The sequence below is a fragment of the Chrysemys picta genome, chromosome 1 (genome assembly GCF_011386835.1).
Source record: "Chrysemys picta bellii isolate R12L10 chromosome 1, ASM1138683v2, whole genome shotgun sequence".
NCBI classification, from domain to species: domain Eukaryota; kingdom Metazoa; phylum Chordata; order Testudines; family Emydidae; genus Chrysemys; species Chrysemys picta.
In genome coordinates, this window is record NC_088791.1 from 25,397,692 (window position 1) to 25,423,428 (window position 25,737).

The following is a 25,737-nucleotide window of genomic DNA, read 5'->3' on the forward strand; positions in this document are numbered from 1 at the left end:
ATAATTGTTATTGTTTCATAATAAAACCATTTACAATACAGGCAGAGTCATCACTGCATTTAAAATAAAGAATCCTTGAAATAAAACTGAAATAATTCACAACGTTTTACAACAGCACATAAGGAACATTAAACTTCAAAACATGCACACAATGTTCCCCCGTGTTCATGTCTGCATCTCACCACCCACCCCATCCCCCCAGGCTAACATGTTCAGGCATGTGACTAAAATACAAACAGTAGGCATCCCTGACAGCATTCCTATGGGTGTTTATGTTCTCTGTGGAACCCCTGCTGTCTGCTCAGACCTCAGAGCAAGTCTTCACACCTCAGTCTCCCATCCATCAGTAAGGCTTTCCTCTGGCTCTCTCAAATATTGTCCAAAAACAAAACATGCAATTACAATGGTTAGAACATCTTTTTCTGCTGCTTCCAACCTATTCCACAAACAATACCATCTGCCTTTCAAATGGCCAAATGCACACTTGACTACCAACCAGCAACTACTCAGGTGATAATAAAATGTTCCTTCCTTCTGTCCAAGCAACTTACGTATGGCTTCATTAGCCAAGGCTTCCGGGGATAAGCCAGATCTCCCAGAATAACCAGACCAACCTCCACACCATTAATGTCCACATTACTCCTGGGGGGCAAATAGTTCTGAAAGATCCAAGCATCGTGGACCCTTTTAGATCACCCTGCATTTATGTCTGTAAACCTGCCACGGTGGTCCACCAGTTCCTGCAGTGCCATGAAGAAATAATCCTCTGTTTATAAATGCTGCACTATAGCAGACGGGAGGGAAGGGATTGGGGGGGAAATGATGGGGCAATTGATGGAACCATGTGCCCAATTCAGTTTAGGAACTTCATGCATGCAAAGCATCCATAATCTCTGAGCATTACTAAGCTTCCTGAACTGGTTAGACAACATCTTAATAGCTTAGCAAACCTGCATGAGAATAGTCCCAACAGTTGATTTCCCCTCACTGAATTGGTTGGCTACAGACCGGTAACATTCCGAAGTGGTCAATTGCCAGATGGCAATGCCAATACCAACCTGTCTGTTCACAGATAATATGGGGCAGCGCACCCTGGTATGCTGTCCCTGAAGCTCCTGGGTCAGTTCTATACTGGTCTCAAAAAAGGTAACCCTCCCTGCTCTAAAGTTTTCTGGTCACTGCTGGTCATTCGAGCACTGCAGAACCATCTTCTCCCACCAATCCACACTGGATTTCCTTCCCAGAAATGACAAAATGCTATGTAGATGATCATAGAATCATAGAATATCAGGGTTGGAAGGGACCTCAAGAGGTCATCTAGTCCAACCCCCTGCTCAAAGCAGGACCAATTCCCAACTAAATCATCCCAGCCAGGGCTTTGTCAAGCCGGGCCTTAAAAACCTCCAAGGAAGGAGACTCCACCACCTCCCTAGGTAACGCATTCCAGTGTTTCACCACCCTCCTAGTGAAACAGTTTTTCCTAATATCCAACCTGGACCTCCCCCATTGCAACTTGAGACCATTGCTCCTTGTTCTGTCATCTGCCACCACTGAGAACAGCCGAGCTCCATCCTCTTTGGAACCCCCCTTCAGGTAGTTGAAGGCTGCTATCAAATCCTCCCTCATTCTTCTCTTCTGGAGACTAAACAATCCCAGTTCCCTCAGCCTCTCCTCATAAGTCATGTGCTCCAGACCCCTAATCATTTTTGTTGCCCTCCGTTGGACTCTTTCCAATTTTTCCACATCCTTCTTGTAGTGTGGGGCCCAAAACTGGACACAGTACTCCAGATGAGGCCTCACCAATGTCGAATAAAGGGGAACGATCACATTCCTCGATCTGCTGGCAATGCTCCTACTTATACAGCCCAAAATGCCGTTAGCCTTCTTGGCAACAAGAGCACACTGTTGACTCATATCCAGCTTCTCGTCCACTGTGACCCCTAGGTCCTTTTCTGCAGAACTGCTACCTAGCCATTCGGTCCCTAGTCTGTAGCAGTGCATGGGATTCTTCCGTCCTAAGTGCAGGACTCTGCACTTGTCCTTGTTGAACCTCATCAGGTTTTTTTTGGCCCAATCCTCTAATTTGTCTAGGTCCCTCTGTATCCGATCCCTACCCTCTAGTGTATCTACCACGCCTCCTAGTTTAGTGTCATCTGCAAACTTGCTGAGAGTGCAGTCCACACCATCCTCCAGATCATTAATAAAGATATTAAACAAAACCGGCCCCAGGACCGACCCTGGGGGCATTCGGCTTGAAACTGGCTGCCAACTAGACATGGAGCCATTGATCACTACCCGTTGAGCCCGACGATCTAACCAGCTTTCTATCCACCTTACAGTCCATTCATCCAGTCCATACTACTTTAACTTGGCGGCAAGAATACTGTGGGAGACCGTATCAAAAGCTTTGCTAAAGTCAAGGAATAACACATCCACTGCTTTCCCCTCATCCACAGAGCCAGTTATCTCATCATAGAAGGCAATTAGGTTAGTCAGGCACGACTTCCCCTTCATGAATCCATGCTGACTGTTCCTGATCACTTTCCTCTCCTCTAAATGTTTCATAATTGATTCCTTGAGGACCTGCTCCATGATTTTTCCAGGGACTGAGGTGAGGCTGACTGGCCTGTAGTTCCCCGGATCCTCCTTCTTCCCTTTTTTTAAAGATGGGCACTACATTAGCCTTTTTCCAGTCATCCGGGACCTCCCCCGATTGCCATGAGTTTTCAAAAATAATGGCTAATGGCTCTGCAATCTCACCCGCCAACTCCTTTAGCATCCTCGGATGCAGCGCATCCGGCCCCATGGACTTGTGCTCGTCCAGTTTTTCTAAATAGTCCCGAACCACTTCTTTCTCCACAGAGGGCTGCTCACCTTCTCCCCATACTGTACTGCCCAGTGCAGCAATCTGGGAGCTGACCTTGTTCGTGAAGACAGAGGCAAAAAAAATCATTGAGTACATTAGCTTTTTCCACATCCTCGGTCACTAGGTTGCCTCCCTCATTCAGTAAGGGGCCCACACTTTCCTTGATTTTCTTCTTGTTGCTAACATACCTGAAGAAACCCTTCTTGTTACTCTTAACATCTCTTGCTAACTGCAACTCCAAGTGTGATTTGGCCTTCCCGATTTCACTCCTGCATGCCTGAGCAATATTTTTATACTCCTCCCTGGTCATTTGTCCAATCTTCCACTTCTTGTAAGCTTCTTTTTTGCGTTTAAGATCAGCAAGGATTTCACTGTTTAGCCAAGCTGGTCGCCTGCCATATTTACTATTCTTTCTACACATCGGGATGGTTTGTTCCTGCAACCGCAATAAAGATTCTTTAAAATACAGCCAGCTCTCCTGGACCCCTTTGTCCTTCATGTTATTCTCCCAGGGGATCCTGCCCATCTGTTCCCTGAGGGACTCAAAGTCTGCTTTCTGAAGTCCAGGGTCCGTATTCTGCTGCTCTCCTTTCTTCCTTGTGTCAGGATCCTGAACTCTACCATCTCATGGTCACTGCCTCCCAGGTTCCCATCCACTTTTGCTTCCCCTACTAATTCTTCCCTGTTTGTGAGCAGCAGGTCAAGAAAAGCTCTGCCCCTAGTTGGTTCCTCCAGCACTTGCACCAGGAAATTGTCCCCTACACTTTCCAAAAACTTCCTGGATTGTCTGTGCACCGCTGTATTGCTCTCCCAGCAGATATCAGGGTGATTGAAGTCTCCCATGAGAACCAGGGCCTGCGATCTAGCAACTTCTAGTTGCCAGGAACTGGTCCTCTTATTCCAACATCTTGGCATCCTCCAGTTCTTCTACCTTGTCCTGCTGCCACCACTGCAGAATATCTTCCTGCTGCTAGAGGAGCTGCTGCTGCCATAGAATATTTTCCTGCTCCCACATCAGCTTGGTGGTGTGACACACAAAGTCCAATACAGAATTAATCTGGCTCCAAGTGCTGTAATACAACTGAAGCAGCCTGTGCATATTCACAGTTGTCACCACAGAGGTACAGAGCAAGTTGGGTCCAGGCTGACGACAAACAGAAAAATGGCATGAGCCAGCCCAGAAAGGAAGTATGGGACGGTTTTGGTGTTTTTTTAAATTGGTACCCACCTGACTTTCCACATTTACAGCAAAAACAATCTTAGGATGCACACTGCTCAGCAGCAAAGCAACAGACCATAGGATATCCTTAGAGAACACTACATACACTATGTGCATATTATGTGTAACATCTTAGTTGAAACATTTTCTAATTAGATTATTCCAGTGTAGACATGTAAGCCTATACAAAGGAAATAGCTTGCAACCTCAGATATTAGAGGCATCTATCAGGGAGAATGCTGGTCAACACACTAGGAAAAATCTTAATCTCAATTTAAAAAAAAAAAAAAGTATTAAGAGAAATCTAATTTCCATCCAGACAAATAGCAGAAAGCCACAGACTACCCTCTAAAACAGATAGTTTCCATCTCTGGCTGCTCCAATCCATATTTATATGATCAGAGTTAAGAGTATATACACAAAACCCTCCCACATTGGGGGGCCCAGAAATATGAAGCAGAGCGATGTGAAAATTCACCTGTGTATTAAAATAGCCCTCTATGGAGTTGTGTGGGCCAAAGGACTCATTCAGAATTCCTAGAATAATCAATGAGCAAGATTGTCACATATTATATATAATATGGTCTAGGAGGGTCCACAATGCCTGAATCTTTCATAACTCAATCCTATTTAAATAAATGGAGAAAACTGTTTGCCCTCAGGAGTACTGTGGACACTAGTAGTGTGGAGGTTGGTCCGGTTATTCTGGGAGACCTGGCTTATCCCTTTTTTCACCAAAAAGTTTAGTAGTGATTTGATGTTTAACACAGTGAACGTCAGTGAAAATGAAATAGGATCTAAGGCTAAAACAGGGAAAGAAAAAAAAAGTTAAAAAATTACTTGGACAAGTAAGATGTCTTCAAGTCACCAGGGCCTGATGAAATACATCCCAGAATACTCAAGGACCTGACTGAGAAGATAGTAATTATCTTCAAGAAGTCATGACAGACTGGACAGATTCCAGAAGACTGGAAAAGGGCAAACAGAGCCAATCTATAAAAAGGGGAATCAGGACAACTGGGGAATTATAGACCAGTCAGTTTATCATCAGTACCCAAAAAGATAATGGAGCAAAAAATTTAGCAATTTGCAAGCACCTAGAAGATAATAAGGTGCTAAGTAACAGTCAGCATGGATATGTCAAGAACAAATCATGTCAAACCAACCTAATAGCTTTCTTTAACAGGTTGTGGATAGGGGAGAAGCAGTAAATATGGTGTATCTTGACTTTAGTAAGGCTTTTGATACTATCTTGAATGACCTTCTCATAAACAAAGTAGGCAAATACAAGCTAGATGGTGGCTGCATAACTGGTTGGAAAACCGTTGGGGTCCCACAGTGATCGGTCCTAGATCCTCTTTTGTTCAATATCTTCATCAATGATTTAGATAATGGCAGAGAGACTACACTTATAAAGTTTGCGGACAATACCAAGCTGGGAGTGGTTGCAAGAGCTCTGGAGGACAGGATTAAAATTCAAAATGATGCGGACAAACTGGAGAAATGATCTGAAGTAAATAGGATGAAACTCAATAAGGACAAATGCAAAGTACTCCACTTAGGAAGGAACAATCAGTTGCATACATGCAAAATGGAAAATGACTGCCTTGGAAGGAATACTACAGAAAGGGATCTGAGGGTCATAGTGGACAACAAGGTAAATATGACTCAACAGTGTAACAATGTTGGGGGGGGGGGGGGGGGGAGAAAAAGGCAGCAAACATCATGCTGGGATATATTAGCAGGAGTGCTGTAAGCAAGACAGGAGGAGTAACTCTCCACTCTACTCCATGCTGATTAGGCCTCAGTTGGAGTAGCGTATCTAGTTCTGGCACCACATTTCAGGAAATATGTGGACAAACTGGAGAAAGTACAGAGGAGAGCAACAAAATTATTAAAGGTCTACAAAATGTGACCTATGAGGAAACACTGAAAAAAAAAAATTGGTTTTGTTGAGTCAGGAGAAGAGAGAGAGTGTGAGTGTGAGTGTGAACGTCACAGTTTTCAAGTACTTAAAAAGGTTCTTACAAGGAGGAGAGAGAAAAATTCTTCTCCTTAACCTCTGAGGAGGAGACAAGAAGCAATGGGCTTAAATTGGAGCAATGGAGGTTTAGGTTGGGCATTCGGAAAAACGTCAGGGTAGTTAAACACTGGAATAAACTGCCTAGGGAGGTTGTGGGATCTCCATCACTGGAAGTTTTTACAAGCAGATTAGACAGTCATCTGTCAGGGATGGTCTGGATAATACTTGGTCCTGCCTTGAGTGCCGAGGACTGGACTAGAAGACCTCTCAAGGTCCCTTTCAGTCCTACAATTTTCTGATATTTCCATCCGTAAGTATGCAAAATTGCAGCTACAAAGAAAGCTTGAATTCACATTTCAATGAGGAACAGGAACAAGGTAGGGCAAGATTACAATTTTGCTTCCATTATTTGGCTGGAAATATATCATTACAAGAATGAGTTATCAGGGAAGCAGCATATTAACACAGGAACATTAAAAAATATAATTTGCATTTAATCTGTGTATACATACATGTATGTGTTCAGTGAGAAAAGGCTCTTCTCTCTGCACTACAACTTTTAACATGCCTTCTCTACCTTCAGTTAAAATTATTTGCAACCATAGCAGCCAACAGTTTTTGCCACTGCCTGAACCCTAAAATGGCACATGGATTCCTTCCAGCAACTAGTTCAGTACTCTTTGCAGTGCTAACATAACCCTTGCTACGCCCACTTGACCAGTCCTCCCTCCTTTCTTCCAATTCTCTGTACAGCAGGATCTCTCAGCTTGTACTGCTCCCCATGCTGCACACAGAGCTGCACTAGCATGTCCATACCTGTTAAGGTTGGAGATTCAAAATTCCTGCAGTTTTATGCAAATAACCCAATGCCCTAATCTGCATGCTTGGTGAATATACATATCCTTAGATACATAAATGGCAGCATATTCCCTTAACACCAGATCTTAAGATTGACAAAGCTGCAGCATGGAGGAACAAACTTTAGGAACTGCAACACTCCCGGGTGGTTTTGGCATCTTACCAGAGTTAACATCCAAGAGAGATGGGGGAGGGAGAGTTCAGTGGTTTGAGCATTGGCCTGCTAAACCCAGGGTTGTGAGTTCAATCCTTGAGGGGGCCACCTAGGGATCTGGGGCAAAATCAGTACTTGGTCCTGCTAGTGAAGGCTGGGGGCTGGACTCGATGACCTTTCAAGGTCCCTTCCAGTTCTAGGAGATGGGATATCTTTTAAAATTAAATTAATGGAAACTCTGGTGGGTCTACCTGGCTGCTTTTGGTCCTCGACCCTATGGAAGGTTTCGGTTGGGTTGCTAGCCTGGTGCGGCTTGCTCTGGATCAGGAGGCAGATCTGTCTACCTACTGTAATCAGCTGTGAGATACTCTGCTTGGGCATGTGGCTCCTACCTGGGTGTCTAGTTCTGGCTACACCTTGCAGGGGAGGCTCTAGATACCTCTGCACACTGCTCCCTGGTTGGGGGAGGGAAGGGGAGAATGGAAAGGAAGTAGCTTTTGGCTGCTATTCGGTTACTTCACAATCCCACGTCACCACATAGCCAGGGTCTGGAAAACATTTTTTTTTAAGCCCTATAAAAATCCACCCACCAGCTGCTCATTTTTAAGCTTACACCACTCAAATATTTACAGGACTATAACAAGTGAAAGTTTAATACTAGAAGTTAAATTTCTTAGAGAGTGTACCAATACCTACAGTCAGATACAAAAGCGTAGCAGGCCTAATCAGTTAGATTGGGAACTATCAGCGATTTTAACTTGTAGAATTGCAAGCTTTTATTATGGGAAGCGTGTATAGCTTTTTGCCTTAAAACAAAAAACAAAAAAACCCACACACACAGTAATTGTGTAATTCACTCTTTATTTCATGACCTTTGTCGTGTTTGGAATTCCCTCTCCCTCCTGGTTGAAGAAAGTCACAACCAATATGGGAAAAGCTGACCAAATTTTCCAAGAATGCACCAACACAAAACATGATTAAACAGCCTAATAGGTTTAGACATGAAAACAGGATTTAAGAATAGCTGCTACAAGGCTACAAAAACTGAACCACACCATGTTGAACCACGTGGCTTCATAAAAAGAGCAGAACTTCATTAAGATCTGCAAACCTGCTAGAAAAGCATGATTAGAATTTCTTAATTATACTAAAAAAAAATCCACCCCCTTCCCCAGTGCCAAATCTAATCCTCAAAGGAGAACTATTTGTATGCAACTACGGGAGTTCCGTCAGCTCCCTGAGTTACTAAGGAGCAAAAAAGGTTTTGCTGGCTGGCAGAGCATTCTTTCCGCACGATTAGAACCTCATGCCACTCTCCAAAAACAGAAACATCACAACGAAACTCACAGCTAGGCTTTAATAAGCTAATTTCCATATAGCCACCAATTTCATCTTAAAAAAATGATTCAATGATAGAGAAAGATATCAGAGGACTTCATTTATCAGGGTTGTCATGCTGTTCATTTACAAGACTCAAGCACGGCAAGCTTCCCACTGACATTGCCCTCCCAGCATGCTTCATTCTGATATAGAAGAAATTAGGAACTTTTAGGAGTAACAGAAGTTTAGTCTCTATGGCCCATGCAGATCTCTGCTTATGTTGAATCTGCTAATTAGTGCAAATCTGTTAGTGAACTGGTGATGTTGGGGCTGGAACTGAGACCCACCAAACTCATCTTGTATAGAGATCACAAAACAGCCATTAAATGGGAGCAACTTTTAATCCAGGGGTCGGCAACCTCTGGCACGCGGCTGGCCAAGGTAAGCACCCTGGCGGGCCGGGCCAGTTTATTTACCTGCTGACGCGGCAGGTTCGGCCAATCATGGTCCCCATTGACCGCAGTTCACCGTCGCAGGCCAATAGGGGCGGTGGGAAGCGGCATGGGCAAGGGATGTGCTGGCCGCGGCTTCCTGCTGCCCCTATTGGCCTGGGACGGCAAACCGCAGCCAATGGGGGCCGCAATTGGCTGAACCTGCCGCGTCAGCAGGTAAATAAACTGGCCCGGCCCGCCAGGGTGCTTACCCTGGCGAGCTGCGTGTCAGAGGTTGCTGACCCCTGTTTTAATCCCTACTGAGGTAGGCTGGATTCATCTGATGATTTACCTGTGAAAGGCTTTGTAGCTCACTAGCAATGCCCTGAGGTATCCAGTCCCTCTAAAAGGAACCGCTCCCATTAACCACAATACAAAACACTAAAAATGCAACAAATATTTACGCAGCATCTAAGTTTGTATCTAAATATGATGGCTTTACACTTTAAAATAATTTCAAAAGTTACAATTAATTTCGAAGTCATCAAAACAATTTAGAAAGAACGCCGCCCTCTCCCCTCCCTCCCCCAAATGGGTCATAAGGAGGCTTTGAACCCAGTCTTCAGATCACCATTAGAAATCTCTTCTACATTATCAGAAATAACTGGAAGAAAACAGCCTTTTACCTCTATATGAAGTCCATGGAGGGAAACAAATGTAATCCAATGGCAAGTAAGAGTCAGTTATTTGTGAGACTGCATGAGATGTTACAAAGTATGACGTATGGGGCATCTAAACTATGATAGCAGGGAGAAAATACTTGTTTCCTATTTAATAACACATGACAAAAGCAGATTTTCAGTTTTCAATTTGCAACATTTACACTGCCTCATTACAAACATCTGGAAAATGGGCGTTTAATTAAAATATGAAAAGTGCCACTAAAATTCAGCATTCACTAGAAATATACAATTATTTTAGATATTAACACATTACTGATGAACACTGCTATTTTGTTTGAACCTACCTTTCTGCAATAATGTGACCTCACCATTCTCTTTCTTGATCTCATTCATTATTTTATGTTTCTTCTTTTCTTTCTGCTTCTCTCTGTCCCTCTCTTTAATTTTGTCTTTGATTTGATCTGAAAGGGAAACATTTTAAGACTGAGCAGGAACAGAAGAGTTTCACATGAAATTGTCACACATATGTTCCATACTACACAAAGGGTCTAATCAGTTTGGGGAGGGAGTGGGAAAGGAAGAGATATTTAAATCACAGGACTTGGACAATCAAACATTTACAAGGTTTCAGAGTAGCAGCCGTGTTAGTCCGCAAAAAGAAGAACAGGAGGACTTGTGGCACCTTAGAGACTAACAAATTTATTAGAGCATAAGCTTTCGTGGACTACAGCCCACAAGTATCTCATATCTGTTGTACAATATTGAAAGTTTGTCTAGCTATGCTGAACTTCTGTTTTCTGGTTCTGTTGAACCAACTGTACACAACCTTTTATACACTGTTACTGTATCAGTGGTTAAAACAGTTTATGCATATTCATCACAAGTCAGTACTTCTGGCTATGTTTATTTTCATTGCAAGTAGATTTGATTTCTTGAAGTTCACAGATTCATTAAATATTTTGTCTATTTCTTATCCTCCAAAGAAATCCGAAAGAAAAATTGGAATTTGCATTTTCCTACAGGCATGTCCACAACAGCAACTCTGCACCAAAACATCCTCTAAATATCCTAAACCTGAATACGCCATGTTGCAAATGAAACTTCAAAGGATACTTGAAAGATTCGAGTTGGTTTTACATTTGTCACTACTGCTGACCTATTTGAAACTAACACTCCAGCCAAATCTGGAGATGCAAGATCTTTTGCATGGAATGCCCTGGTTGCAGTGTAGCATAATCAGCAATTAGAATTAGATGTTAGTTTCAGATGGAAATGGAAGAGAAATATCAGGGCAGCTAGGCCTCTCCTTTTGCAATATTGTATTGGCACAATAAGAATTCTTTTTAAATTTTAAGCGTCCCAAGCATTAGGGCTTCCACCACTTTTCCACAACCTAATAATGCTTACCTGGAAGATTGTCTCAATATTCAGTTTTAATTTTCCCTCTTTTAAATTCAGTCTGGGTTTTATCACCATTTGCCATGGCTCTGACTTCTGAAGACTGAGCCATATAAGTAAGTTTTTGCACTTCATTACATGGAACAGTAAGTACTGGATCCATAGGTGTATGCTCTTGAGGACTGGCTCTTTCAGCAGAGGCCAACTCTCAGGGCTAAGCATTTACACTCAGTCAAATGCAATCTTTATTCCTCGAGGAATTCTGCATCACTGTGCATGTGCAGAATTCATGTCTGGTGCAGAATTCTCCCCCCGTCCCCGCCCCTCGCTGAAAAGACATTCTGCCCAAGAAGTGCTGCAGTTCCACCTTTTACCCACCAGAGTCTGCTGTGGTACCAGAACCACCGGCAGCATGAATGCAGCTGGCGGTTCTGGTACCACAGCGGACTCTGGTGGGCAAAGTTGGAACTGCCGTACCTCTTGGGCAGAATGTATTTTCGGGGGAAGAGGGAGGAAAATGGGGAATTCTGTGCTTGTGCACAGAATTCCCTCAGGAGAAGTTGTTCATCACAGCACCCTGCCCACAGAGCCAGCTTAGGACAGACAGAGTGGGGCACACAGAGCTGCTGGTGGGGGTCACAGACTGGGGTTCAGAATGGCTGGGGTGGACAGACTGGGGCACAGGCTCAGGTGCTAGTGGGGTGACAGCGTTGAGCCAGGGGTTGAATGGGAGTGGGGATGCAAGGCCACATGGGGATGGGGGGGAGGAGGCTGCAGAGACCCCTGAGGATGGGGGGGGGGGGTTGGAGACAGGGCAGATGTGTCTGATTGAATGGGAGAGGCTTGGGGTCAGCCAGGTACTGCATGGGGGAGGCTCCCCAACTCCTTAACAATACTGCCCATCCCCCCAAGAAACCTGTTCCGTACTTCTCAAACCCACATCCAACAAACCTTCAAGTTCACTCCAAGCTCCTTCCCTCTACCTCAGCTCCTCTGCTTCCCCTGACCACCCCCCCCCCCCAAGCCTTTGCATGGTTTCTGATGAGTGCAGAAAATACAGTTCTGTATTGTAATTTAAATGAATTACACAGTTCTATATTAATATGCCTAGTAAGGAATCTATTTGTCAAAAAAAAATTACCAGAATTTTTTTTTGGTCTGTATTGTTACAGACATACTTGCTGACAGGTATTTTGAAATAAATGACCAAAATAATTGAAACTGGTATGATTATATTGTGTTATTTTGACAAATAAAATATGCCGAATTTTAAAATATTGTGCGCAGAGTTTTTTGGTGCAGAATTTCCCCAGGAGTAAATCTTTGTGGATTCATAGTGACTGACACCATACCAGGCTTTTTAACCCCCTCAGTGAGGTCAGAGCTGAAGCTGCTGTCACCGCATTTAAGGAACCATGCATTTCAAAGCCAGAAGGTTTAGCCACTAATACTTCCTCAACAGCATAGCAAGGAGGCAATTCTAATAGTCCTTTCTGAGGGTGAGGGTAATGTGCACAGAGCAAGGAAAAAAGTTACTTTCCATTAATACTCCTGAGGGTGTTCTGTGCCAAAAAATTAAAAATTCTGCACCAAAATATTTTAAAAAATTCCACAAATTTTATTTGTGAAATAAATGTGGAGGTTCCAGCCTAGCACTGGGGAGCATAGGCCACTGGCTGCACAGAGGTGGGAGATCACTGTGCAGCTCCCCCTGGGACACAGAGTCAGCAGGGAGCTGAACCAAACCCTGACAGTGCAAGAACTGGGCCTGCCCCAGAAACACCCCAGGGCCCTGCCTCTCTGTGCCAGGTGCATCAGGTGTGGGCAGGCAGGCTCAGCAAGATAGGACCCAAGAGTGGAGGGGATTAGCGTGGGGGGATTCAGGTGGGAGTTGAGAGGGTTCTGTGTGGGGCAATCTGGGTGTAGGCAGCTCAGTGGGGGGGATCCAGGTGCGGGGGGAGGAGGTGAATCTGGATGCACAGGGGCTTGTTGGGGAGGGAGGTCCAGGTGAAGGTGGTTGGGGTTCAGTAGGAAATGCATCAGATCCTGAGCCTAAAAAAGAAAAAAACCTAATGCCTAATTAAAGACGTCAGCAGCACTGGAAGTGATCTAGTCCAATAAATCCAATTCCAAGGACCTGGCAAGGTTCCTGATCCACCTGCTATCACAGTTGTAAGGAAATGAGGTAGTCTGTGTGCAATGTCCCTTTTACATATGCACCCTTCAAATGTTCAGAACCACAAAGGTAGGGGCAGGGGACATGAAAGCACCAGTCCAAGTCCTCTGGCACATCAAGAATGGGTATGCGAAGAGGCCCCTTGAAGAAGTACCACATTTTAAAGTGGACTCACATGGAAACTAGTTTTGGAAATATTTTAGGCTGCATTCCATATTCAACATATTGAATTCACATGAAATTCAAAGGAATTTTGAGAGGATACCAAAATTGAGATATGGCCCACAGTTCATAATATTGTTATTTAAGTTGATTTAAAACTTTTAGAGAAACAAACTCAAGCACTATAGTACTTATGTAGAACAGCTATTAATTAATCAAGCCATGCATAACTCCTTCACCAAGATCAGAGCCAATACACAGCAAATGACGTTTAAAAAAAATAAAAGTAGAGCCATTAAATCTAAGATTATATTTAGTGGGTGCCCTCCTTTAAGCTTTTTTTTTTTTTTTTTTTTTAAACCCTTTTGAAAAACAGAGCACTAGAGAACTGCTGAGATTATGTGGTTCCACTCAGAAAAAGAAAAATAATAAAGGTTCTTGCTTATTCTTCCAAATTATAAAGAAATATAAGCTAATCATAAGAATCTTCTAGGATATATTTCAACCACATGTTGATAGGGTAATCTAAAAATATATTGGCATAAGTGGATCAAAAATCCAAGGCCAACAGCAGGAACCCAAGAAAGACGTTAGCCAACCTTATTCTGATTCACCTGGAAATCAGTGGAGACTGTTCTAGAAATCTTAAAAGTAGCCACAGATGGGTATTCTACCCTGAACTCAGAGGGTTCACAAACTGTGTTCCACAAACACATATGATTCATATTTTGCAAATGTATATGAAGTGAGGGTGCATGGGGCTGACAGCAGTCTGTATATAGATTGTTGTCTGCATCTATAAAACCAGTGTTAGGAGCCTTTTGGTGCAGCTACATAACTTGACCTCTAATGTCAAAATAAACTTTCAATCATGTATTAAGCACCACAGATGTACACTATATACAGCATAGTTTAGCAGCAGAGAGATGACAGTCTGAAAGGATTTAAAATGTAAAAATAGGACACAAATAAAAACCTATACCCAATCTTCTTTTAAGCAGTTTCTTGAAGGTGGAGACTGAGGGGGGTTGATATGTTAGTGAAGTAATATTAAGCAAGATATTTACAAGTTTCTTTGTTTTGTTTTTTTTAAAAAGACATGCACTATACATTAAGGCTCAGAGTACATACTATATATCAACTCACACACACACACACACACACACACAACATAATTACATCTTGCAAAGGACAAACACCATTGTCCACAAAACAACCAAATCACCTCCTCCCCTCCCTACTTGAGAAAATAGCACTTGGACCATCCTGAATATCAGTAAGCTAGTGATTCATTAAATCTGAAGAGGGAGCAATCTCCAGAGCCAAAAATCCAACACCAGAAGTGTCCTGCCCCCACAATGCCATGAGTGAGTTAACACCTGAAGATTTAGTTCAAGCACCTGGGCTAACCTCAGCTGATCACAAGGAGAAAGTTTCAGATCGCAAATAACCTAACCAGGGTGGATTTAAAAAATAAATAAAAAATGATTATTTTTTTTGATAAAATGCTTTGAGGGAAAAGAACACTTATCTAAAGATAGTTTTAATTAAGATATCTTTGAGCTATAATGTATCTCATCATGGAATAGGGATTATAAAAATTCTATAGTAGTATGAGACAATATATTCATGTAATGTTTAAGAAAAGTTTTGTAAATGAGTTACAATAGTTCATGGATTAGGGACCCAATCTTATGGGGTTTCAGGGGCTTCTGTATAGATTAATCTTTCTATCTACGCAATGGGACTCAGTGCTCAGTCTAGAAGATACCAACAGAGATGCTTAGTTTTGCAGTTCTTAAACTGTGGATTTGTGTCTCCAGAGAGAATATGCTTGTTAACAGCAAAAATGTGTTTAAATAAATATATAGAGGTGAGAAATAACAGACCTCAACCCTATTGTCCCTCTGCAAATTTGTGTACACAGAGTCAATCCCTTACCTCTTACTAAAAGTGCAAATTTTCAAAAAGTTCAATGAATAGAAATTGTTGGGGACGGAATAGATCTGGACAAGGAGAAGAAGTCTGGAGAGAAATGTGAGAAGGGAGGGACAGGCAGTAGAAACAAAAATGAAATTGTTTAAGCAGCATATTCCAGAAGTCTTGACGTCTTTCTGAGTGTAGCCTTCATTGATTTGAGATCTACCATACTATTCTCTCACTAGAAGGGAAAACCTATAATGGCAGCAGGCCGTAAGAGAGACCCAATTTGGGAATATTTTAATGAAGTTCCTCTACCTGTGGGTAAGACAGGCATGCATGCAAAATGCAAACAGTGCAACAAAGAAATGCAAGGCCTGGTTGCCCGAATGAAACATCACCACAAGAAGTGTTCCTTCTCAGGAGGAAACTGCATTGAAGATGATGAAAGGCACATGTCTGAACATGCAGGATCTTCAGATTGGCAAACTTTATTTCATACTTCTTTCTTAAGGACTGCTGGTCTTCCTTTTGGATTATTCTTGAATTCTCATGTTTCAGCAAAAAATATAGTTGTTACTCTATGGTACTATCATTTTAGATGCAGTTGTGATAAAAAATAAATAGCTGAAATAAGCTGATCTTCATTTTACAATTTCCCCTTTAAAGTAGTACTGAGTGTCAGTGAATGCAAGGAATAATACTAAATGAGCAGTATGGTAATAATAATTAAATAACTGCACTGACTTTTGTTTAGGAGAATCCATCCTCAACCTACAGCATTCTGAAGACCATCCACCTTCAAGACCACCACCATTTTCTATAGTTTCAAAGTTATCTGCCAATGATAGTGTTTCAGTCACATCATGTATGTCACATGACCACAGTATATCGCCTGAAGCAAAAAGAAGAAAAAAATCTCCATCATCCAAAAACAACCATACATAAATTTGGGATAAGAACCAGCAGATTACAAAGAGAGGAAATTGATGAAAAAATTGCCCGGTTTGCTTATGCAACAAACTCTCCTTTCTGTATGATTGAGAACCCACACTTCATTAACATGGTTCAGTCATTAAGACCAGGATACAGTCCACCCAACAAAGCAGATGTCATAGGCAAATTGCTGGATAAAGTGTATGAAAGAGAAATTGAGCAGTGTGCAAGATGTCTAGAGGGTGAAATTGTTAACCTGAGTCTTGATGGGTGGAGCAAGGTCAACAATTATCCTGTTATATGTGCTTGTGTGACAATAGAAGAGAATGTCTTCCTTACAGAAACAATTGATCCATCATAAAATGCACACACAGCAGCATACTTACAAGTAGCAGCAGTAAAAGCTATAACAAACTGAAAAAAAAAAATTAAGTGTCTAGCACACAACTTGGTCACAGACAATGCTGCAAATGTATCCAAGATGAGAAGAAATTTAGAAGAGAGTCCCAAGCTAATGACATATGGTTGAAGTGCATCAAATGAGCACTTCCTAGCCAAAGACTTCAGTGGGGCTTAGAGAGACTATTTTTGAACATTTAAAAAAAAAAAAAAAGTAAAATATGCATCTCGTATATGCCACAACACCCTGGCTATAAAGGTTTCTGTTGTATTAGTTTGGAGGAGCTGCATAACACTTGCACGATCACCACTTTTGAAGAATGCAGGAGTTTCAAATTCGTGTTGATACAGGCTTCATAGTATATAAAATAGAGAATGTTAAACATAGTATCTAAACACTACACCTACCACTGAAATCCAATCAACTAAAACAAGAAATGATGACTGTTTAACAGCATACTCTGCTGTTAGATCAACACAAAGAATCCCACTGCAAGGAAATCTTCGTTCCCACCCCAAGATACAAACCAAGGAATATTTACTGAACTCAGAATGAAATGAGAAATGCAGAGTCCCTCTCCAAATCAGACAGGCTTGCTTTTATTTCAAGGGGTGGGGAGAGGGAAGGGAAGAGATGGGTGTGGGCTTTGTGTTTTTTTCTTTTGTTGGTTTGTTTTTTAAGATAGGGAATGGATAAGTCTCATTTGTACAATAAACAGCCTTTCGAATTTAATTACTGCATTTTCCAGTATTAATATCTACTAACCAGGTATCTTGCTGTTATCAACAATTTTCTAATTTTGCCTTCCAGCAACGTGAAATCTGAGGGAAGGACAATCCTGTTCAGAATTAAGAAATTTAGCCTAAGGTCTATTGGGGGCTTTCTATACATATAGTGTTTTAAAATGAATGATCATAAAACAAGTCAGTCAGATTATTCCCAGTCTTGGGAGCAGAATACATGCAATGGTAGCAGCCACATTTTGAATATCGTATCCCTAAGCCTATGAAGACGCAAGAGAGGTTTAACCAGTCTGGTCTAGAACTGGAAGCAACAAGCTTTAGGACCTTGTAGAATGTCAAAGGCTGTAGCTCAGGGGTTCTCAAACTGGGGGTCAGAACCCCTCAGGGGGTTGCGAGGTTATTACATGGGGGGATCACGAGCTGTCAGCCTCCACCCCAAACCTCGCTTTGCCTCCTGCATTTATAATGGTGTTAAATATATTTTAAAGTGTTTTTAATTTATAAGGGGGTTCACACTCAGAGGCTTGCTATGTGAAAGGGGTCAACTGTACAAAAGTTTGAGAACCACTGCTGTAGCTGCTTTGCATTAGATTTCCAGATAGTAACCCACATCAGTAGTCAATCACAGATTACATTCCAAGTGTTCTTCCTCTGCCTCCTCCCTTTGATTTAAAAAGAACTGTCATAAGGCAAAAAATATTTACAAATTACTGTAATTAGTCAATGTTGCTAACACCGACTGTGCTACACTTAGGAAAAAATTAAGAAGAGTGAATGTAGAATATTGGTCTTAGTCTGCCCCTCCTCATTTTAATACTAATACTTTTTAAAAGTGAAATCTCAACCAAATAAGTGGATTTCAAATGGATATTTATGTAGATACAGAGGAATGTTTAACAGTTTAAGAACACTACTTCATAGGTTGTGACACCTGCATATCTGAAGTGCAGGCAAACACACAAGAGCAGGCCTCCTAGACTTGTGTGCAAACAAAACACAGCATTTCTGGAATACAGAAAGAGTTATTTTCTTCTTATTCAAACAGCCAGAAAGATTTGGCTGGTGTCCCTTTAAGCAGGGAAGAACAAAATCCTGGAAGAACAGAACTTGGAATCGGAAACGTTATTCCAGAAATCTCCTTTCCAATGGAGAGAAGGAAATTTTCCCTCGTGAACAGGAAGGAAAGACTTCCTTACATTTCTGTAAGTTTCTGAAGAATTTAAGTTTTCATCTAAAAGATATTAGGGTTTAGTCTTCATGGTTCCAAAGAAGGTCTTCTAAACATATACAAATGCAGTTTTGGTTTTTTGAATATGCAGGAAACAGCCTGAAGAGAGGTATGAATTTACAAATTTAAGGCCCCAAACCCAGCCTGAGCACTAGGGAGTTCTGCCAAGGATTGGAAGAAGAGGAAAACAGGACATTGCATCAGCACAGCAAACAAGGCCACCAACTCCAGTTTTGGGGCTAAGGACTATGCCACTTGTATCTTAACTATGTGCAGAAGATGATCAGTTATTCTGTACTGCAGCAATCAACCTCAGCCCAAGTTTCTGCTGCACAATAGCATGCAGAGCTGGATTCTAATGTGCATCTCTATATATGCTCTCCATGTCCTGTCCCCTCACAAAATAAAACCTGTAAGAATATTCTGTGGGAACAAAATAGGAACAGGATTTGCCCTCAAGAGAAGTATAAACTCCCTCAATTTTTCCTCAGCAAGTGAAGCTTCTCTCAGTTTTAGTTTTATAGTTCAAAACTAAACTTCTGTATGTCTGGAACTTCCAAGAGAATTCCACCATCTCCAACACTGCCCTCACACTTCATGTGCACTTAAATATATCCTATTGATCACTACTGCTCAATCTAATGAGATACTGGATGACTTGTAAGAAAGCTGATCAGAAGCTTCCAAAAAGTTTATAATGATAGCTGGAATGGAGAAGTCTGAGGAAGTTCCTACTGTCTATATTCTGAAAGTGAAATAAGACTACCAATTCCTACTTCACTGAAGAAAGAAAAGGGGAGTGAGGAAGTGTTCACGTGAAGCATCATATAGAATATGAAGGAAACGAAAGCAAACCGAATAAAGGGAAAGGGTTAAATTAAAAAAAAAAAAAAAAAAGTAGAACAGAGGCATGCTCCCAATTCCACTAAGTGTGAAAAAGATAAAAATATATTTTCCTAAAGTCAGTGGGAAAGTCTGAATATCAAGCAGGATCCCCAGCAAATGTAAAGTGAAGTAATGCAACTCCAACAATTTCCATTTTTCTATTTCTGTTGGGGAAGCCCACTAAAAAAGTTAAGCCTACCAAAAATTCTGAGAGAGCTGGAACAGCAGAAGTAAGGAATGAACTACTGCCACATGACCAAGGAAGTGCTGTGGAAGGACTCCACCTACCCTGCCGGGGACAGCAGAAGCAGACAGTCTCTTTCCACAACAAAAACAAAAACAGAGTTGGTTCTTTATTTACCTGCTGTCTTCTAATGGATCCTAATTAGTTTCTTTATAATGTTTTGCCAATTTGTAACAAAAAAGATAAATTACTTCACTGGACTCCTGTAACAGTGATTTAGTACCTTTACTATAATTCTGAACAGTAACCCTGCCTATCAAAAGTTATTAAATTTCTCTTTTTAGAATTATGTCAGGTAATGTCAGCCCTGTCGTGCTTACTTAAACCAACAGAGGGCTGCTAGAACCCTAAACTTTAAATTTAAAACATTATTCCCTAGCCCTTTTCCTCAGAGACTGATCAGAATGTAGCCCAGTCATTAAGAAGTGCACTACTGGAATTTTTTTCTCCATAAAGAGACTTCAGAACTTCATAAGGCTCATCTTGAGAACCAAGAGGCCAGCTAAAACTTGTTGGAGGTTCTCCCATCCTGTGGGCTTAAAGAAATCTTTAAACAAAAATCCAACCCCTCACAGCACGCATATGTAGTGCGCATACTGCCAAAGGCCTTGTTATCCCATGTATTTTATAGTTCTGCTGCTGCTCCTTGGTTTTGCTCTGGCATGGAGATATGTCCTAGGAGTAACCCACTTCCTTCATTTAGTAAACCTTAGCATTCCAGTGACCATTGGAGAGAGGAGATTGGATGTGCCCTCTCTCCACATGGCAAAACTCAGTCCAAGGACCTCTTTACAGGACCATGTGGAAGCAGGGGGGACTACAACTGCCTCAGACCTTGCAATGAGTCTGAATCACAAAAAGACAACATGGGCATATGCCAGAACAACAGATTTGAGGGTGTGGGTAGGAGGCAAAGACACAGGATATCTTATCTAGGGAACCCTGACTCTGGAGCTGTGGCGTGTGCATAATTAACCAGACAAGTCATTTCAGCAGTGACCAGTTGCAGCATGGGATAGCCATTGAAAAAAATAATTGAATTGAACTACTTATATCAGAATGGCAATGCATCCACATGGAGCTTACACCAACTGAATTCCAACAAAACTGAGTTAAGTCAATTCTGAAGTGGCTTAATAATTTAGTTAGCAAGATAAGCAGACAGAAGCTCATCTGTGTGTGAACACAAGGCAGATTGTGCTGGAAAAAGAAAAGTGCAACTTCCTTGTGTGCACAAATCTCAAAGACGGGAACAGTGCCCATCTACCTCCTTCCTCCACTTCCTTGTTCTGACTTTGTCTCCCCCTCAAGGGCTATAGAAGCAGGGATCCCCTTCCTATGACATTAGGAGATCTGTAGAAGGGAAGGGAGAGAAGGAGGCCTATTGGAGGGTGAAGAAATCATTTTCTTTTCTGTGGATTTAAGAACCACCACACTCACACTAGGTTCAGCAGTAGAGGAATAGGTATAGGAAGGAAAAGTGTTTTATGCATGTCACCTGCTATTTTTGAAGAGTTCAGATACCATTTTCTACTCTAAGGTTAAAAGAACTTAAAAAAAAACAAGACAAATGTATTCCCACTTTTATTCACCCAATTAATAACTTACCAAATAGCTTAGTGCAACATAATATGGTCAGTGCTAGTAGAACAGAAGACCAGGACTTATTTTATATTTTCATTTTATAGTCCCTTACTTTGCTGCCTCTAATTTCCCCAATTTTATGCAACAGTCTTGGACAAACTAATACGCAATTTAACAGTTCATTCAACAGGAGGATCTCAAAAAAAATAATCAATTAAGCCTCATATCAGGGTGCTGAGGAAATACTATCCCCATTTCAAGAATGAGGAAACTGACAGATTAAAAGATTTGCCCAAGATAACACAGAGTCCCTTGTATATCTGGATACAGAATCTGAATCTCCTAATTCCCAGACCTGTGATTTAGACACATCACAATCCATCTCCTTAAAATACATTCTTTTGCTGCATATTCACATTGTCAGTCTTGTTATTACTGACCCAAGACTTGTTAATGACGACCTCTGTGTTTGGAAATTGATATACTTATAGAGTGACACACACTCAGCTTTATATACTGGCCCTACATTATATAAATCGTTTAAAAATGTTTAACAGCTATAATCAGTAGGGGTATGCTACAGGCCCCAGCTGCCTTAAAGAACAAAGAACATAAGAATATAAGAAAGAAATATCCAAATTGTAAAACCATATTACACCACTTACTGTAACCTTGTAATCTGCTCTTCCTACCGCCTAAGGATGAAATGGAGGGAGAGTGAAGGGAAATTCAATTGAGAACTAATGTATGTCACTTGCACAGTAAGCAAACATTTCATATAATACGTTACCAAAAAAAAAAAAAAAAAAAGAATGGATTGATAGCAGCCAGGGTCACAGGGAAACAGAAAGCAATAGAAAGTGGTGTATTAGAGAACACAACATTCAGAAGAAAAGGTAGGCTGCTTTTCTTAACTGTAGAAGGAAATCTACTGTAAACCTGAATAAAGCTACAGAAAAATGCATAGGTCTTCTGAAGGTAACCTTTTCTGCTACAGGTCTAAATTTTTTTTTTTAAATGAAAGACAGTTGCATCATTTTGACATCTTGTTTATGTTTGATAACATGGCATTCTGCTGCAGAATCCTGTGCTCTTTAGCTACTACAAGATTTTCTGAATGAGAATCATGTCATGCTTGGTCATGGAATTTAGTCATTTAAATTTTATCTCTATACCTGCGTTATATTGCTTTAGGTTGATAAGTTTTCAGTTTTGTTCAGAAGAAACTGAGGATGGTCATTCTATGCTTTTACGCAGCAACACATTACTTACCACAGGGTGCATGACATAATTCTAATCCTGGGGGAATTCTGCACAAAAAAACTGCACAGTATTTTTGAGTTCTGCAAAATTATGCATATTTTATTTATCAAAAACACACTATATAATCATACCAGTTTCAATTATTTTGGTAGCTTATTTCAAAATATCTGTCAGCAACTATGTCTATAACAAAACAAACAATAAAAATCCCCCCCCAGAGTAAAGAGTTAATTAAATAAAACCCTACGACAACCCAGTTTCTGTTCCTCTAACCCCTCTCCTCCCCCCGTGAGCCCAGCTGCTGGCCCCCCTCAGCCCAGACATCCATACCAGCCCCCCCTGCCCAGAAACCTGCGACCCATCTCCCCCAGAGCCCAGCTGGGGAGGCGCCTTCCAGAGCCCAGGAATCCAGAGGGAAAAACAGCCTGGGTCTCAGGCTTGTACAGAGTTTCCTGCAAGCCAACTCCTTCCTTCAGAGTCTGCTGGGAACTGCAGCTCCTCAGCACTTTCAGCTCTTCCTGCCCCTCCCCCAGGCTGCATCTTCTATTTGCGAGCTAGGAAGCTGGACTCTGCCGGGTCCAGTAGCCCCTAGTGGCAGCCAGCAGCTCTGCAGCACCAATTCTGTGGGGGGAAAAGGAAGTTCTGTACACAACATGAATTCTGCACAAATTGTGCAGTGGCACAGATTTCCCCCAGGAGTATGTACTCCGATTATGTGGAATCTAAGCTCTTTAAAAAAAAAAGTTTCTCACTCTCATGGCTGCAGAGAACCTCCCAAAAAATGAACAGAGTTTAAATCGAAGTTATGATGTTCAAGTGTCAACATTAGAGACCATCATGGTGATGGCGCCGCCAAGTCAACATTAACCAATCATTCTGGTGGACGGAACAGGTTAGGAGGGAGAAAAGCCCTCAAGGAGTAGGAACTGGGAGCTGCTGCAGAAAAGAACATACAGAAATAAGAGTTTAGATACTACATAAATACTAGATAGTCCCCTTGATGTCTGTGGGAATTGCCTACTATCATTAGTGTCATTGTGGAAGGAGGGAAGTATGCCATTTTGAATTTATACCTGGGCACTCAGACCATAATTAAACATGGGATCTGTCCCTCTCATCCAAATGAGCTTCACATCCTTGGTCTACAAGATTTAATTTTTTGCATTACTCAGGAAGAGAAGGTTCCTCAGTAATGAGCTCAACTACCAAAGGAGGATACCTAGTAAGTGAACAAAAAATCAACCGCCCTGACTAATTAAAGATTTAAGTACAATCATTTGAAACAGAAGGAGAAAACCCCACTTCCTTTCTCCCCTCCAAAACATTATTCTCTAGCCATCAAACAACAAATTAGGACTATGGAGATGCCACTGCAAATCATTCTCCCTGTCTGTTGGCAAAGACAACTTTTCTTGACAATTGCGACAAGGTGAAGTTTCTTCACATGCTCCTAAACTCATGCCAATTATAAAGATTGGAAGACTTGCTTCTGAAATGTATTTGAGACATTTAGATTGTTAGTATTGCACTAAATTACATTAATATTTTTATAAAAACAAAGCCCAAGGACTCTATTTGTCTGTTTCTCAGCCAACTGCTATTTCTCATTTCAGCAACACAACAGCTGAAAGCAGAGTTCAGTACCATTAACAAAAAGACTAGCTGATACACAGACCTGTTTAAAAAGTGCTGGAAATGGGAAGAGACTAAGGTATCTTCTATTTCCCTGCCAGTTCAGGATTATTCCCTAAGGTACATTCCCTAAGGTGCCTTTTCCAACCTAATTTTAAGCATCTAAAAACAGGACCATCACAATGTGTCTCAGAAGACTGTTTCCACAGCCTACTATGTATGTCAGGACTTAATTATATACAGCAGTAGTTCTCAACCAGGGGTACACATACCCTTGAGGGTACACAGAGGTCTTCCAGGGAGTACATCAACTCATCTAGATATTTGCCTAGTTTTATAACAGGCTACATAAAAATCATTAACCAAGTCAGTATGAACTAAAATTTCATTCAATGGCTTGTTTATACTGCTCTATATACACACTATACACTGAAATGCAAGTACAATATTTATATTCCAATTGATTTTATAATTATATGCTAAAAATGAGAATGTAACCAATTTTTTGTAATAGAGTGCTGTGATGCTTATAAAATCAGACATAAAAATACAAAGTAAGTAGTTAAGTGAGATGAAACCTGGGGTACACAAGACAAATCAGACTCCTGAAAGGGTACAGTAGTCTGGAAATGTTGGGAACCACTGGTATACAGGTAACAGTTTCCCCTTTTTAAATTTAGTTTCATGATTCCTAGTTATACTAGGAATTTGCTACGACACCCAGAAAACTCAAGACTTGGAAAGCATGGCAGACATCCCACCAGGAAGAGTTTATCCCCATCCCTAAAACAACCAGGGCATGAAGAATATATCTCTACCACTATATCATTCCCCCTCAGTCTCTTCTAGGATCCCCTCTCCCTTGAATAATTCCAGGACATACCTCTGCTAATTCTCAGCTTTCCTCAAGCAAATGTGAAATTTACTGTTTCAATACTGCCCGTGTTCTGAATACCAATTATGAAAAAGTGACCGACCTTGTAAATTTCATGATGCTGCTCATCATTTTCCCAGCAGTAAAAGCAGGGGGACTGTCTGGCTGCAGACTCAGGATGATGATGATACTGCTTCAGCTTATGTTAACGTTCTAAATGTGAACTTATAATTACAGTCAAAAGAGCAAGATTAAAAACCACCACAGAATGCTATGGAAAATTGATGTTGTGTGGCCCTCATTTGCTTTGAAAAGTTTTACCCATTAGGGTGCATGGATTTTTCAAGCAGTAATTGAAAGTTTAGGACAAAATGTTCACAAGGCTTTACAGCTAAAATCTCAAGTACTTTTGCCTGTCCATATACTATCTCTGTTTGTCATTTCCCAGAGAAAAGCCTGTTGTTGTAGCCCCTCTAATAAAAGGGCCAACCACTATTTTCAAGAGGGCCCAGCTTCATGTGACAATCATGTTTATCACACAGTATCTTTTAAAGATTTAGAGACATTTTATCTAGGTATTGTAACATTGTTTCCACAGATGCATTTATATGTTTGTGACACATTGAGACAATATAACAACACTCAATGAAGAAGAGATTTTTTCCAAAACTTTGTAGCAAACATACTGCTGGGTAGCTCTTAGTACCCATTTTCCTAGCAGGCAGGAAGACTTCATCC

General features: G+C 41.3%; 1 protein-coding gene across 5 annotated transcripts in view; it reads right to left on the reverse strand.

The window, feature by feature from the left end:
• RSBN1L (round spermatid basic protein 1 like) overlaps nt 1-25,737 on the reverse strand; it is an 86,119-nt gene that overhangs the window by 58,244 nt on the left and 2,138 nt on the right. For 4 of the 5 annotated variants that reach the window (XM_005305778.4, XM_005305777.4, XM_008172461.4 and 1 more), the window contains exon 2: nt 9,899-10,015. The exons of the other annotated variant lie outside the window; for it this stretch is intronic. In XM_005305778.4, coding sequence (XP_005305835.2) covers nt 9,899-10,015 — 117 coding nt within the window. The remainder of the gene's footprint in view (nt 1-9,898; nt 10,016-25,737) is intronic. 5 annotated transcript variants of the gene reach the window in all.